Here is a 16,778-nt window from a genome sequence, read left to right on the forward strand (position 1 = left end):
CGGGGCGACGCTGGCCCCGCCCCCGGCGCCTGCCTGCCCAATGTCCGCGCAGTGTGTGGGCTCACCTGGCGTGCGGGATCCCTGTAAGCTGACGACGGAAGCGGCGCGCGAAGCCCCTCGACCTGTCAACTAGGAGATCGTGGTGCGGCCTGGGTTGGCCTGATTGACTCCCAAGGTCTAGGGCTTCTTTGCTGCAAAGTGGCCGCCTTCTGGCTTTGCCCAGTTTCTAATGAGTAACCTCGGACCTGATGCTAATGCGAAAGCATTCTTACCGAATGGGGGTTGGGAAGGGGAGGGTTTTGAAAACCCAAAATTCTTATCGGTGGTCTCAGGCGTCTTGAAATTCATTCATTCGTTTAACAAGTATTTATTGAGCACTTACTTGTACTAGGTCCTGGTCTAGGGGCTGATTTTCCTTTTATTAAAGCAGAGGATAGGACAGTGACTGCTCTGAAGTAGCTGGGAGTCTAATGGCACTGGTTGGCCAGTGGAGATCAAGTTTGCGGTATGCGAGGTATGAGCTATCCTAGAGCTGTGTATGAAGCAAAGCCAATGATACAAAGAAAGGAAGTGTGGCTGGTCAGGGAAGGCTTCAAAGAGGATAGAGACTTTACTGAGTTTGGAAGGGTGGGTAGAGTTCAGGAATAGAGGTTAAAAGGTTTTCTAGACAGAGAGAACAGCATACAAAGATATGGAGAGAAGAAAGAATGAGGCCAGGTGCGGTGGCTCACGCCTTTAGTAATCCCAACACTTTGGGAGGCCGAGGCGGGAGGATCACCTGAGGTCAGGAGTTCAAGAACAGCTTGGCCAACATGGTGAAACGCCGTCTCTACAAAAATACAAAAATTAGCTGGGCATGATGGCAGGTGCCTGTAGTCCCAGCTACTTGGGAGGCTGAGGCAGGAGAATCGCTTGAACCCAGGAGGCAGAGGTTGCAGTGAGCTGAGATCATGCCATTGCACTCCAGCCTGGGCAACAGAGCAAGACTCTGTCTCAAAAAAAAAAAAAAAAAAAAAAAAAAAGCCCGATGCGGTAGCTCACAACTGTAATCCCAGCATTTTGGGAGGCCGAGGTGGGCAAATCACCTGAGGTCAGGAGTTGTGGGCGAAGGATTACCCAGGTGCCGAGGCAAGAGACTGAAGGCACAAACTGTTGCAGTATAATAAAATAGAATAAAGAATAGTTATAATACAAATTAGATATAGAGATGATTATAGACAATTATCAATCATTAGTATAAACATTTTATTTTATTTTATTTTTATTTTTATTTTTTTTTTGAGACAGAGTGTCACTCTGTCGCCCAGGCTGGAGTGCAGTGGCCAGATCTCAGCTCACTGCAAGCTCCGCCTCCCGGGTTCACGCCATTCTCCTGCCTCAGCCTCCCGAGTAGCTGGGACTACAGGCGCCTGCCACCTCGCCCGGCTAGTTTTTTGTATTTTTTAGTAGAGACGGGGTTTCACCGTGTTAGCCAGGATGGTCTCCATCTCCTGACCTCGTGATCCGCCCATCTCAGCCTCCCAAAGTGCTGGGATTACAGGCTTGAGCCACCGCGCCCGGCCAGTATAAACATTATTAATCATTAGCTTTTAATATTACTCTTTGTTGCATTACTAATATAACCTAGGAATAACCAGCAGGTATAGGGCTAGGTGCTGAAGGGACATTGTGAGAAGTGACCTAGAAGGCAAGAGGTGAGCTCTCTGTCATGCCCGAATAAGGGCCGCTTAAGGGCTCCTTGGTCAAGCAGTAACACCAGTGCCTGGGAAGGCACCTGTTAGTGGACCGCAAAAGGGAGTCTCCCTTTCTTTGTAGGAGTAAGGGAACACTCTGCTCCACCAGCTTCTTGTGGGAGGCTGGATATTATCCAGGCCTGCCTGCAGTCATCCGGAGGCCTAAACCCCTCCCTGTGGTGCTGTGCTTCAGTAGTCATGCACCTTGTCCACTTTCATGTTCCTCCCGTACTCCTGGTTCCTCTTTGAAGTTCTTAGTAGATAGCAGTAGAACAAATAGTGAAATCTTAAAGTCTTTGATCTTTCTTGTAAGTGCATAGAAGAAAATGCTGGTGTATGCTGCCTTCCCTCTCTGCTTTGGCTACCTAAAAGGGAAGGGCCCCCGTCCCATGATCACGTGATTTGCTTGACCTTATCAATCACTTGGACAACTCACCCTTCTTACCCTGCCCCTTGTCTTGTATTCAATAAATATCAGCATGCCCAGCCATTCAGGGCCATTACCCATCTTCGCATCTTGGTGGTGGTGGTAGTGGTCCCCCAGGCCCAGCTGTTTTCTCTTTATCTCTTTGTCTTGTGTCTTTATTTCTTACAATCTCTTGTCTCCGCACACAGGGAGAACACCCACTAAGCCTCGTAGGGCTGGACCCTACAAGGAGTTAGAGACCAGCCTGATCAACATGGTGAAACCCCATCTCTACTAAAAATACAAAATTTAGCCAGGCATGGTGGCACACACATATAATCCCAGCTACTCAGGAGGCTGAGGCAGGAGAATCGCTTGAACCCGGGGGCGGGGGTGGGGGGCGGAGGTTGCAGTGAGCTGAGATCCTGCCACTGTACTCCAGCCTGGGCGACAGAGCAAGAATCTGTCTCCAAAAAAAAAAAGGACCACTCAGGCATGTTCCTGGAGGATAACTTGAATATTGCAAAAGTTCAGGGACAGATAACGAACCAAAGCAGTGGCTGCTGTTTGAAAGAAGGGGATGGCATCTAAAGATGCAGTTTGATGTCAACTTGGAAAATTCATTTGAATGTGGGGGTTAAAGGAAAAGAGAGGCATTGAGAGTGAGTCTAAGGCTTCTGGCTAATGATGATGATGACATCAAAGAGACGATGGTGACATGAAAAGGAGCAGATTCAGAGGAAAGTGAGTTCGGTCTGGAATATGTTTGAGGCATCTTAGGTCAGTTGGACACATGCTCCCGCAGCTGAGCAGAATGGTCTGGACTGGGGATACAGATTTAAGAATTGTTGTGGAATATGCAGGCATGGATGACATGTCTTAGAAAGAGCAAGGAAGGAACCAAGGGCTGAGCCCTGGGATAGAGCAGCATTTAAGAGACTTGGGGAGGAAGACTCGGAAGGGTGGCCAGGGAAGTACAGGGAGCCAAGAGAGCAGGGTCACAGAAGCCAAGGGGAGATGAGTTTCAAGAAGGAAGGATTGAAGAAGTGTCATATGTCATGGACAGGTGAAGCGAAACAAGGACTGTTGTCCAAGAGAAATGTCCACCGTATTTGGTAACTGATGCCATTTGGAAAAGCAGTTTTGAGCAGAACAAGCAGCAGATCAAGGTGGGCTAAGGAATGAATGGGGGGTGAGGAAGTGGGGATGTGACGCTTGGGATGGTTTCCGGATATTTGGCTTTAAGAAAACAAGGAAGAGAAACACATAGTAAAGGGAGGGACTCTTATGGGAGGGACCTTACAAGGAGATGAGATCACTGAGACAGGCATTAATAAAGAAGATGTACCAAGGCGGGCGGGTCACTTGAGGCCAGGAGTTTGAGACCAGCCTGGCCAACATGGTGAAAACCCATCTCTATTAAAAATGCAAAAATTAGCTGGGCATGGTGGTGTGCGCCTGTAGTCCCCCATACTTGGGAGGCTGAGGCAGAAGAACCGCTTGAACCTGAGAGGCAGAGGTTGCAGTGAGCCGAGATCGCGCCACTGCACTCCAGCCTGGGCAACAGAGCAAGACTCTTAAAAAAAAAAAAAAAAAAAAAAGCTGCAAACTCCTCAAGTCTCCATCAATTTATCAGTTTTAGATATTTTATATATTTATATATTGAGATTCTATATCAGTATCTCAAGAATGAAATATCTAGAAGGGATTCACTTTAGCCTAAAGAAAGGAGATTTATCACTTGTCAGAAGGGAGAAAGAAAGGATATGTGCAGACACAGATAGGTAATTGTGTAGGTGCATGTGGGCAGGGGGGAAGATAAAGAATTTTAGGCTCAAGTGCCTTAGATGACAAAGTTGCTGCCTGAAAGAGGAGGGTGGAAAGGGTGTAGACGCTTGCTCTGGGAGATAGGAAAGTGAGCAGCACCGAATGTTCTGGTAGGTTTGTAGACTCTTCAGTTTTATTTGCCCCAGTTTTTTGGGTGTGCAGTTTTCTCCATCTGAGAAGCTTTGAGGTATGAGCAGAGAAGAGAGGTAGAGTATGCTTTAAAATGGGGATTGGAAGGGTGACTGTAGTGGATGATCTTGGGACAGGAGTATTGATCTGTTGGCTGTGGAGAGATGATGACACACTAGAGTGGGAAGGAATTGATGCCAGGACTGAGGCTGCTCTGGGTAAAAAATGAAAGAATAAGATATTGCTTTTGGTAAAAATTACAAACAGTGTAGATATCCACCAGTAGTAGACTGGTTGAATGAACTGTAGGATAAATGTGAAAAATTATATCTTAATGAGGTCAATTTGACATAAAAAGATCTCCAGGATATATTGTCAAGTGGGAAAAAAACCAAGCCTAAGTCTATAGAAAAACATCTGGAAGGATATATTCTATCAAGTTCCATTACATCCAAGGAAGGGAGTGAGATTGGGAAGGGATAAAGAATATTTACAACAATGTAGAGTCATCAATGAATTTATTTTATTTTAAAGATATCTATGTACACCAAGTAAATACACACAGGGGGTTGTGCAGTTTGGTTTGTCTTCCACGCTGGCATGCAAAATTTTGGCAGATGTGAGTGGGCAGGCCAGGCGCCCCTTGCAGTGACCCTGGCTCTGAAAGGGATGCGGTGAAGGTGGGGAGCAGGAGGAGGAGGAGGATGTAGTGTGAAGCTTCTGGTGAAGGGTTTGCGTGTGTGTTGTTTCTTTTTTATGTAAGCGGATTATATTTCCCTTACATCTTGCTAAAGAGAAGGCTGCTCCCTCTGTGTCATCTCTCTCCTCATCTGCGCTACACCCTCACATTTTCTTATGTGTTTTTAAAAGAACCATGTGGTGGCAACATTACATAAAACCCCCTGGATTCTTAAGTGCCCTGCTGGCAGCAAATATTAGCCTAAGTCCACAGGCCCACAGGAACCTTCCTTCTACCCTAGTGGGTCTGGAGACAGCGTGGCTTGTCTACCCCACCGTTGCCCTCTTTTCTGTGAGTTGCAGCTTTAGTGCGAGGAGCCAGATTGGACCGCCTTCCTCAGAACAATGGTTTTCAAACTACTCCACAGAATCCTCAGGGTCTCGTAGGACTGTTCAAGGGCTCATTCGCTGAGGAGGCTTTGAACAGTCAGTCCTAAGGACCCTGAGGATTCTTCCACCAAAAAAAGAAAGTGCAAACTGCCCAGGTCTGCATTACTTTATTTTTTATATTGGGGTTCTACGTAAGATTTGTTTTGAAAAGCGTTTAAAAAGAATCACTGCTTTGGATTCATTCCACACTCCACTGGTATTTTTCCCCCTGCAGTTCTCCCTCACTGCTAAAAGGAGCTCAGCAGGTAAAGGGAGCAGGGCCTCTTTCCCTTGAAGGAGTCATGGGCCAGTACAGCCTGCGCTTACCGGCTGGCATTCCCACTCAGCTTCCTTTCCTGACTTAGAAGCTGGGTGATAGGCTGCCCAGGTGCTGGAGAATCTTGGTCTTCCTCCTAGAAAAGACTGGATATCAGGACACCAGACTTTCTCTCCTGGTTTGGACTGGCTAGTGACCTCCATCCCTGCGGTTACCTAGAAAACCACCTTAGCACCATGTGGAAGGAAAGGACCATGTGAAACTAAAACAATAGTCCTCTTCGGTGTGGGGGGTGCTGCATACGGGCTGAGAATGGCTGGGAGAAGAGCCCTCAGGGTCAAGCCTTAGAGCTCCCCGCCTCTTGAAAATCCACCCTGCCCCTTTCTTTAAAGTGCACTTAATACCAGATGGGGACATTAGAGAAGGAACTCTTTGTGGAGAAAAAAAAAAAAAATGTATATTGGGGAAAAGTCAGGCTCCAGCCTGAAAGGATGGCAACGAGAGAGAGAGATTTTGCCAATGAGCTGGAAGCCCCCAAACCAAAGGTGGAGATGGGAGGAGCATGCCGCCCAGTATGGAATGAGAAAGAAATCCAGCTCATCGCTTCCACTTGAGGGCACTGTGACCAAAAAAAAAAAAAAAAAAAAAAAAAAAAAAAGACTCAGAAATTTCCCAGCCTATTCACCCACAAACCTAAGGAATCAATCATTTTGACTACACCTGCCTGTAACCATCTCCATGGAGAGATGAGCAGCCACTGACTGGCTGCTGGGAGAAGTCTGCCTCCTCCATTTTTCAAAATATTTTAAATCAACTCTGAGTTCTGGTCACAAGCTCTAGGGCAGGGAATATCAAAAGGAGCTTTGAAGAAAAAGGGAAATGGTCCCGTGAACAACCCATTTCTCAGTCCAGGGGAAAACAGGAAGAGGGAGGCAAAAGGCAGACTTTGTAGGGCAGAGGTAAACACCTGAATCCTTTGATTAAGGTGAGGGGTGTATGAAGAAAATTATATGTCTCAATTAGCAGCCCTTCCATTTTACCTTCCCCTGTGCTATATGTGAAAGAGGAGGGAGGAAGAGTCTATTTCTCTGTCTTATGATGCTAAGACATTCTTCTGCTTAAGGCTTTGTGTGCGTGTGTGCATGTGTGTGCATGTTTGTGTGTGCGTGTGTGTGTGTGTGAAGGGTCACAGCCCTCTAGCTCCCATTTTTCCTTTTGTCATCTCTGTGACCTCTACTCAGTGACTAACACCACTCAGTGTGAGACGAGTAGATGAGAAAGAAGAAACATTCACCCTCCTCCCTATTGCCCCAAATAAGGAAGGTAGACTATGCTTTGAAATTGCTAAATACATCAGTAGATACTTAGAGAATAAAACAGAAGAGAGACATAGCAGCAGCTTTTGATATATAGATACAGAGTACAAAGAGATACAGAGTAAGTAAGAGAAGACATCAAACATAGTACAGTCCAACAACAGGGGTTGGGGAGGGAGTTAGTATCAGAGACCACAGGTTTGCAGCATGCTGAGAGAAGAGGCCTCAGTCCCTCTTAGAAACTGGGAAAGAAAGAGAAAGAGGGTGTGAGGGCCCAGCTTGTAGCTCAACCAGAGAACAGGAACAGGTGGCATCTGCACACACTTTGGTTTACTGTCCTGTTCCTTCAACACCAACAAGTAGACCCCCCTACCACTGCCCCCCACAACCCAGGCTTGCACCTCCATCCCTAGGCCTCCCCAACATCTCTTCCACATTCCTACTTCTCTGCTTCTCAGGCTTTTCTGTCTGTGTGTGCCCGATTTACTATTCTGGGAAACCCCTGGAGAGGGCTCAGCTTAGATTCAGCCCAGTAAGAGACTGGCCATGTTCTCTGTGCCACTTCTGGGCCCCAAAGCAACCTTGGTGAGAAACCTGGTGACACACAAGAACAAAGAAGGTTCCTGTGCTGCTAAAGGAGACACCTGGGGACAGATGAGGAAAAAGAGGGGCTTTTCCACCTCCACTGAGCAAGATGGGAGGGGAGCGCTGACTGACTTCGTGGGCAGCTTCCTAAAGCTTACTGGTGGCATATACAGATGGGAGGAGGATGGGACACAGGTGCAGGTGTAAAGCAAACATCGCCTTAGCTGGAGATGCCTTAGTTCCAAAAACACCTATCCATCCAAAATTATTTCAGGGTGGAGGAACAGGTGGGGTTGAGATGGCCCCCCAGGGTCTCTTGATAGATCTGCGGTCTACCACCCCTGTGTGGCTCTCATCTACAGCGGCCAAGCTCACTTCTTTGGACGTATGACAGTGACCCCTAGTGGCATAAAGACAGTACTGTGGTTACCGCTGTAGCCTAAGGGAAAGCAAAAGGGGGCACGGCAGGTCAGTGTCCAGGTTACATGGGGCAGCACAGGCGTAGCCCCCAGCAGGGGAAAGCAGGAGTTGAGGGGTAACTACATAGTAAAAGTTTTGAGGTGGTAAAAAAAAAAAAAAAGCAGCAGCAGCAGCCGGAGAACCAAAGAGGCTGTCAGCAAGAAGGGAAGCAACCTGAGGCTGGTCCGAGGAAGCAGCCTGACGCTACCTGAAAGTGCAGGTACGCAGCCGTGGGTGTGGAAGATTAGCTGGCTGCTGTCTCTTGGTGGAGAGGGAAAAGCTTGGCCTGGTCCTCAGCCTCATAGCCACACGGCAGGTCACTCCTGGAGGAAGACACCCACCATGATCAGCTCCACAGAAATGAAAGTATTCCTGTCATCATCGTTACTCTGCTCTGAGAGCATCCCTGTGAGATCACAAAGGGCAGGGACTATTTGCGTTTTACAGGAATGCAGGGAAATTCAAGGCCAGAGGGACGTAAATGACTTGTCCAATGTCACAAGGCTCCCAAAGGTAGGCGAGAAACGCAGTCATCAGATGCCCATGATGTTTTCACCCAGACCTTATCACTGGAATAGGAAGAAGCAAGATGGGATTGGAGGAGGGGAGATATTCTGCACTGAGGCAGGGGAGTGACTGGATCTCCTGGACAACACAGTGATGAAAAGAATGAGTCTCACTCCCTCCTCCTTCCCCCAGGGATCCAGGAACCTCCAAGGGGGGCACAAGGGAAATTTAATCATTTCTTCTAGTCCCACCCAGAGAACCCAGGGGTAGTGGGGACTGTTGTACCTATTGTCATTGATATCTGTGGCATTTCCTGAAGAGATCATCATTGAGAACACAGGATTAGAAGAAGAAAAAAGGAGACTGGGTGTTAGAAACAGTTTGCCCAAACCCTCTCCCATCTTAATCCCTTAGAGAAAAAGATAAGCTGTGACACTTTCTCCTTAATTATCCCAAGCTATATCATTATTTTGTTTGAGAAAAAGTCTCCCCAGCCCCTCACTAAGGAGAGGAAAAGGGAACTGGAAGGTAAGGGCTGGGATTGGCATGGTAATAGGAGGAATTCACTCCGAGGCAGCCTGAGACCTAAAGGGCTGGGCAGTGCTCAGGCTGTAGGTAAAGGGTCACTTTTTGTTCATATGTATTATTATTATTATTTTAGAGCCCAGGCTGAGTGCAGTGGCTGTTCACAGGTGTAATCACAGTGCACTTCAGCCTTAAGTTCCTGAGCTCAAGCAATCCTCCTATCTCAACCTCCCAAGTAACTGGGACTACAGGTGCATGCCACCACACCTGGCTATATGTATTTTTTTTTTTTTTTTAATTTGAAGCCTTGGCACACCAGAAAGGTTCAGTTAGTGTTTTTTGTAGACTAAGGTCACTTACTTTCATGCCTCTCAACTAGCCCTGAGGACCCCAAAGGTGGGATTACCCATCTTTTTCACTCACCATTGTCCATGTTGGCCTTCTGGTAGGAAGCCAAGGGGCCGCCAGAAGACGTGGCTCCACTGCTGGTACAGGAGTTGGCAAAGCTGGATGGAGCAGAGGAAAGAGGCAGCCTCTGGCACCCACCCTCCATTAGTCTGAGGACCACTAATCCACACTCACCCTCAGCGATAGAGCTGCTCAGCCTTCCCCATCCCCAGAGAGCAGAGGACAACAAACATGGCCACAGGCTGGGAGGGCAGACACCCACCTTCTAATCATAGGCATGAAGCTGAGAAAGGGTTTAGGAAAATAATTAAGCCACAACCAATAACTGACCCCACCCTATGCCTTCCAGGGTCCAGTGAGCCTTGGGTGGGACTCCAACCCACACTTGTGGTCACTCACTACATATCTGAGGTGGAGCTGGGTGTGGCCTGCAGGTAGAGATTCTGGTAGTTCTGGAAGAGGCTGTTGGTGTAACTGATGCACTCAGGGCTCCGGGTGCCATAGGGGTTGGTGGGTGAGGATGCCGGGTAGTGGCCAGGCCGGACAGGTTTGGCTGCAATAAAGAAAGAAAACAACCATGAGGAGGCTATGACCCTGCATTTGCCCCGGTCCCTGAGGTCATTTAGCTGGGGTTGAACTGAGTTGCTTGTAACATTATCACTTTTTTACTTTTTGGGGGGATGTGGGATGAGGCTAGGGGTATGTAAGAAGCAATAATCTAGTTGCTTGGCAATTAGTAATTTGCTAAATTTGCTTCAGGAGATACTCCCACCTTGCCTGCTAACACCTACTCACCAATCTGGGCAGAATGGCCCCGTTTGCCCGAGCTCTTGTAGCGAACGGCCTCCTTGATGCGGTCCACCTCCTGCTGGTACCGGCGCTTGTCCTTCATGGCGCCCTCCTTGGCCTCCTTCAGTGCACCCTCCAGGGCCTTAACTCTCTCAGCCGTAGCCCTAAGTCGTTTTTCCAATTTAGGAAGCTCACAACGCAGATCTGCATTGTCACGTACCAGCTATAGGACAAGCCAAAGGGAAGAAGTGGAAAGGAAGGCAAGTGACCCAAGACAGTCACCCAGAGGAGTGTACGGGACAGGGGTGAGGAGAGAGAATAAAGAAAAATCAGGGGTCAGAGAAGACAGAGACCATGTCATTTCCTCAAAAGGCCTCATTGCCTTTATGTAATGGACTGTTCTGTCCAGCTCATTCCTTCCCCCAGAGTGAATGGTGGGTGGCCAGGCATTAAAAAGTTATATAATTTTTTAGGCAGTAAAACCTGCCATCTCCACTGCAGCCCAGAACTCTTGTGGCAGTGCCTTGTCCCGTCTCCATCTGGCCTCCCCGACATCTCCCAGCATGTGCCAGACCAATAGCCCCAGGGCAACCATGGGGATGAGGACCCCCTTCCCCAGAGAGGGCTTTGTGGGCATGCAAAGGTGGGGCAGCAGGGGCACAGTAGCAGTTTGGTGGCTGTGGCATTGAGGAGAATGGGTGCATGGCAGGTGCAGTGCAGGAGCAGAAGCTGGAATTCAGGAGCCCCCGATATACACACACAGACAGGCAGAGCCCGCCCCATAGGAAGGAAAGAAAATGTTTGAGGTCTCGCAAACATTTGCACTCATTACCTTCACATTCAGGGACTTCCTGGGTTATCCCTCCCCCAATGAAATTAAGCTACAGCGTGGTAGCAACCACCCTGCAGCCAGAAAAGACTTCCTGATCTTTTTATAGGTTCCACACAATGACTGGGGGCACTACAGGTTGCAAAAGGAGCAGGGCCTTGGAAGACAGCAGGTAAATCAGCGTAGCAGGGAACACCGCGGGCTCAAGGGGACAAGCTAGAAACTTTTCCATGCAGTTTCCATTTGAACAATTTATGGAGTATAAGCAATGTTTTGCTGTGACAATACGTTAGTTTAATTGATAATAGGGCGCCGGGCGTGGTGGCTCACGCCTGTAATCCTAGCACTTTGGGAGGCCGAGGCGGGCGGATCACAAGGTCAGGAGATCGAGACCACGGTGAAACCCCGTCTCTACTAAAAATACAAAAAATTAGCCGGGCGCGGTAGTGGGCGCCTGTAGTCCCAGCTACTCAGGAGGCTGAGGCAGGAGAATGGCGTGAACCCAGGAGGCGGAGCTTGCAGTGAGCCGAGATCGCGCCACTGCACTCCAGCCTGGGGGACACAGCGAGACTCCGTCTCAAAAAAAAAAAAAAAAATTGATAATAGGGCTATAGTCCTGGCTGTTAAGATTCTGTTAACTGAGAAGTTTTTATCTTCTTTTCCTTTTTACTCTTGTGTCTGCTGAGGTAGGAAACTGTAGTGAGTCCTCTATTTATCCTATAGGTGAGTCATTTTTGTTTTTTGGGATTTTGAACAGAGGCAGAGGCTTCAATGAAGATAAAGGAAACAGTGTGTGGTTGTGTTTTTTTGTGGAAAATTTTTTGGGGGCTTGCTCCATGGAGCAGGGCTTTCCCATAGACAGAGAGGCCCAGAGTGGCACACATACACTTTGTGTGTGTGTGTGTGTGTTTTAAGCAATATAATACGGATCTGGACGGAGAGGGAAAGTGAATGCAGGAATGAAAATCGAATGACAGAATTGATTTCAAATGTTTCCTATCTGCCTTTCAACTTTTCTATAATTTTGTTACTCAGTTTCATAATAAACAAAGGAAAAAAAAAAAACGCACCAAAGCCCTCTGCAGGCCTAAATAAAATAAATAAACTCTGTATATTATCACTGGGCACAGGTTTGGGATGCATTACCCAAAAAAAAAAAAGTACTGAATATTTACTATATAGGCTGGGCATTATACTGGGAGGAAAAGAAGTTTAAGTGCTAGGCTAGTGAGAATGTAAGTTTAAATGGAATCTTAAGGTAGATTTGAAAGGAAAGGAATGAAGTATAGGTTAGGGTTTATTTTATGAATTAGTTAAAAGGACCCGTTGACAGCTTGCTGAGCCTGTCTTCAAGGCTCAGATAGTTAGTGCTAGTGAGAGTGCCCCTGCCCAGCACACACCAAACATTTCCTGTCCTGACTCCTTTGGACTGCCCTTCTGCCTCCCCACCCCATACCTTTGAAACCCAGTCATCCACCTAAAGAACCGCAGCAGCAAGGAGTGGGACAGAGAGGCAGCAACTTAATACACAGGAGTTTTGACTGCGGCCCCAACCAGGGGCTGGCTGGACCATCTCAGGGACATTTTTTTTTAATTGAAACAGGGTCTCACTCTGTCACCTAGGCTGGAGTGCAGTGGCATGATCCCAGCTCACTGCAGCCTCTACTTCCTGGGCTCAAGCAATCACCCTACCTCAGCCTCCCAAGTAGCTGGGACTATGGGTGTGCACCACCACATCCGGCTAATTTTTGTATTTTTTGTAGAAATGGGGTTTCGCCATGTTGCCCAGGCTGGTCTTGAACTGCTGTGCTCAAGTGATCCGCCTGCCTCGGCTTCCTGAAGTGCTGGGACTACAGGCGTGCACGACTGTGCCTGGCCAGGGACATCATTTAATGTCCCTGCATGCCTGCCCCAGACCGAGACGATGGAGTTCTCTCCAGGAGAGAAGCCCAACTCCCTTGCTTCTTCTCGTCTCCCTGCCTTCCATCTCTGGGTAATGTCTAACCAGTTTCCCTCCTGTATATGTACAGTCCTTGACTTTGTCAGTTTCAACCTCTCCCTCCAAGGTAGGCCTAGGGAATTCCACTTTGAGCAGAGGTGGGTTAGAAACTTTGAGAAGGGAATACAGGCATGAAACAAAGAACAAGGTAAAAGTGGACCAAATATTGTATAAAGAAGGGATTAGTAGGGAAAGTAAAAGCGAACAGTAAGGAAAAAATGCAACTAGATTTTCCTGAATCCAAGGGGCCTCTGAGGATTTGGTATCCTAGGTACCTGGCCTCAAAAGTTCTCTTCACTCCTTCAGCAGCCTCTTACCTGTTTGTGAACCTTTGTAAGCTGTTCCAGGTTGTTCTCAAGAAAGGAAATCTTCTGCTTTTGGGAGTGAATCCCCCCACTGTCTTCGGGCTCCATTTCTGCACTCTGAGAACAGATAGAAGGAAAGACGCAGCTGTCCCAAGGTCAAACAGATCCCACCAAGACCAGGTCAAGCCAGTCCCATGGGGGGCAACAGGGGAGGGAGAAACCTAAGGATGGGAGGAGGATGTGGGGGCTGATAAGACCCCAAGGACAGCACTCACTTTCTTGACTCGAGTCGTGACGTCTTGAACGAACAGCTTGCGAAGGTTGTGGAGGGTCTGGAGTTCCCGGGCCTGGAAAGAATGATGAAAAATTGGGAATAGCCAGATACCAGGTCTGTCCTATTCCTCCAGAATTATAGGAACCTCCAGTTTCTATAGTGAGTCACTCATCCTTTAGCAAAAAATGTGTCTTGATTATGCTACAGAATGGCTGAAAAAGGGCAGGAGGAATAGGGTTAGGAAGAAATGAAGCCTTCCCACTCCCCAGTCCTGTGAATTTGGCACAGAAGGGAACCACTCACAACTGTCTCCTCCAGACCCTTGAGGTCCTGCTTGGACTGCTCATGTCGCTCGTACAGAAATCTGTAGCAAGAGAAATAAGGGAAATGGAAAGATCCCTCAGGACTCTCCTTCCTCCTGCCTCTTCCTCTATTACTTTTATCTCCATTTAAGTATTACTATTATTGTTCCTTTTTGAAACAGGGTCTCATTCTGTTACCTAGGCTAGATAGAGTACAGTGGTACAATCATGGCTCACTGTAGCCTCAACCTCCTGGGCTCAGGGGATCCTTCCCACCTCAGCCTCCCAAGCATCTGGGACCACAGACGTATGCCACCATGCCCAGCTAATTTTTGTATTTTTAGTAGAGACAGGGTTTTGCCACATTGCCCAGGCTAGTCTTGAACTACTGAGCTCAAGCAGTCCACCTGCTTCGGCCTCGCAAAGTGCTGAGATTACAGGTGTGAGCCATCACAGCCAGCCTATTATTGTTTATTACACAAGTTACTCATGTTTGCTGTGCAAAAATTAGAAAAGAATTTTAAAGAGAGAGATAAGCCGAGTTTTTATAAAAAGCCTATGATTCTACTATTCACAGATCAAACCAACATTAACCTTCTAGTGTCCATCTTTCCAGACTCTTTTTTCTATGCCTATATATCCATGTATCCATTTTTATGGGATCATACCATGCATATGGTTTTGTAACCTGCATTTTACACTGAATAGAACATCATAAACCTCCTTCCATACTGTGAATACTCAACGGCAGTCATTGCTGAGAGTGTCCTTTTTGTTCCTTCCCTACCCCATCATATTTTTCCCACGAGTCACCCCATCATGTCTGCGTGTGTATCCTGCCTCTGCAAGCATGTCTGAGTTCGCAGTTCTGAGCCTACAAGGCTGTGGGCTTACAGGCAAATCCATGCCACTCACGTCAGCTCCTGCAGCTTGGTGCTCTTCTCATGTTCTTCACTCTTCAGCTTCTCGTAGTCAGCCTGAAGCTTCTCTAGCTCTAACTGGAGCTTCTGATTTAGGCTACAGAGCATCAGGAGGTAATGGAGAGGGGGAAAAAAGATGTTAATGAGGGGGAAGGGAAGACCAGCTCTTCAAACATCTTCCTTCTTGAACGAGTCCAGTTAGAATTGATGTGTCCAGTTTCAGATACCAGGGGCAGACTCAGGCCACCATCTCCATGACAGAGCCAGGAACCCTGACCTCTCTAACCCTGGGAGCCTCAAGGATAGGGACTAGTCCTTATTCCATGTATCTCCTGAGGTGGGGCTACAAAGTTGTGGCATTGTTGAGGGAATGACACACGGATGTTAAAGAATCAGATCCAGAGGGGACATGTGAGTTGGCACAGCAAGGTGACAGGACTGGGAGGGGCTGGAGTCGCCCTTGGGAACCCTTACTCTTTGAGCTCATCAATGGTCTTCTGCTTCTCGTTGATCTCATCCCGGAGCCGGGCCAGCTGCCGGTGATGGGCCTCCCGGTGACTCTCCATCTGCAGCTCCAGAGCCTTCTGCAAACAATCCCACCCCAAGCTCAAAGGCCAGACTCCCAGAAACAAGCTCTGTGAGAGCCAGCACAGCTTTCACCACACCAGGCCCCAACTATCCCTGACACCTTCCCCACTCACCTTCACTTCATCTGCATCCTGGGTATCAGGTTCCTTGTCCTTCAGGGCCACTTCATGCACAGTTTCTAAGGGAAAGAGGGGAAGACACCTGACATCAAACCTACTTCTTTCAGAAAGAACTTCATGTTGTGACCAGAACTCCGGGAAGGACTGGGGATGGGCCCACAGGGGTGTTCTTCTGTGCTAGGACTGTCCAATTTGATATAGCAGGAACAGAGAATAAGGGTGTATGGTTCATGTAAAATGAGCTACATGCAAAATCTTGGCTAATATATGAGTTGGCATCCATGATTTCAAGCTAATGCTTTGAGTGAGTGATCACTGGGGTGATTTCTTTTGATGTTTCTGACTTCTCTGCCCTGGATGGTGGGATGGAGGAGTAAGAAGGCCTCACCCTGGGCCTGGAGCTTGGCCAGCTCGTCACTCAAGGAGTCATAAGACTCTTCCAGGTGCCGCTTCTTTAGCTCCACGCTCTGCATGTATTCCGTAAGTGAGCGGATCTTGGCCTCGTGCTGGTGGGAGAAAGTTGGTGAGAGGAAGAAGATGGAGCAAAGAACACAACCCCAGGCCGCACAGATCTCCAACCCCAGCTCTGCTCGCAGCCCTCCCTCCTGCTACACTTCCTATGAGGGTGCAGGGTTGGGGGCCATTCCTATGGGGCTCTTCCTTTAGCTCCCTTGGCTCAGGAGACAGACAGTACCCGCCCTGAGCCTTTACTTTTTTGGCCCTGATCTGCACCCCTGCCACCCCAGCTTTTCTGTCCTTGCTTTCACTTGACCCCAGAACTTTGACCCCAGAACTTTTGACACCCACCTGGGTGTTAGGAGTTTTAGCCATAACCCCAGAGTAGCCTTCTTTCTCCCATGGCATCTGAAGGTTCTCAAACTTAGGCACTCACCTGAGAGATGAGGAGCTGGCAGGATGAGAGCTCCCGCCCAGTCACTTCCATCTTGCGGTGACATTCCACCTGGAGGTTCTCCAGCTGCCGGCACCGCTTGACCACAGACTTGACTTCTGACTTGATTTTGCTGATGTAGAGTCGGGCCACAGTGAACTCCTCCTCGATGGCCCCACTGATCTCCACTGGCTAAGGGTGAGTAAAGGAGGAAGAGATGCTTCTTGGCTGCTGGGAAGCTTTATCCGTTCCCTCCCACCTTTTACCTACCCACACACACCCACGTATGCAGGGACTCAAATGGGATTGGTATTTTCCAAACGACCTTTAGCAGCTCTCTATCACTGGCATTTCACGTTAAATTCCTCTGCCCGCATTTAAAAATCCAAGTCTGTCTGGGTGCAGTAGCTCACGCCTGTAATCCCAGCACTTTGGGAGGCCGAGGTGGGTGGATCACCTTGAGGTCAGGAGTTCAAGACCAGCCT

General features: G+C 48.2%; 1 protein-coding gene across 1 annotated transcript in view; it reads right to left on the reverse strand.

Annotated features, from left to right (window-relative positions):
- Nucleotides 1-4,596: 4,596 nt before the first annotated feature.
- LOC105474097 (kinesin family member 5A) overlaps nt 4,597-16,778 on the reverse strand; it is a 37,496-nt gene continuing 25,314 nt past the window's right edge. Inside the window, exons 16-29 of the mRNA XM_071071556.1 lie at nt 16,297-16,485; nt 15,793-15,910; nt 15,399-15,463; nt 15,172-15,281; nt 14,693-14,794; nt 13,779-13,839; nt 13,477-13,548; nt 13,214-13,318; nt 10,075-10,291; nt 9,679-9,832; nt 9,295-9,377; nt 8,632-8,659; nt 8,048-8,162; nt 4,597-7,037 (exon numbers count right to left, since the gene is read on the reverse strand). Coding sequence (XP_070927657.1) covers nt 8,084-8,162; nt 8,632-8,659; nt 9,295-9,377; nt 9,679-9,832; nt 10,075-10,291; nt 13,214-13,318; nt 13,477-13,548; nt 13,779-13,839; nt 14,693-14,794; nt 15,172-15,281; nt 15,399-15,463; nt 15,793-15,910; nt 16,297-16,485 — 1,383 coding nt within the window. The 3' untranslated portion in view covers nt 4,597-7,037; nt 8,048-8,083. The remainder of the gene's footprint in view (nt 7,038-8,047; nt 8,163-8,631; nt 8,660-9,294; nt 9,378-9,678; nt 9,833-10,074; nt 10,292-13,213; nt 13,319-13,476; nt 13,549-13,778; nt 13,840-14,692; nt 14,795-15,171; nt 15,282-15,398; nt 15,464-15,792; nt 15,911-16,296; nt 16,486-16,778) is intronic.

The sequence above is a fragment of the Macaca nemestrina genome, chromosome 10 (assembly GCF_043159975.1).
Source record: "Macaca nemestrina isolate mMacNem1 chromosome 10, mMacNem.hap1, whole genome shotgun sequence".
In the NCBI taxonomy this organism is placed as follows: domain Eukaryota; kingdom Metazoa; phylum Chordata; class Mammalia; order Primates; family Cercopithecidae; genus Macaca; species Macaca nemestrina.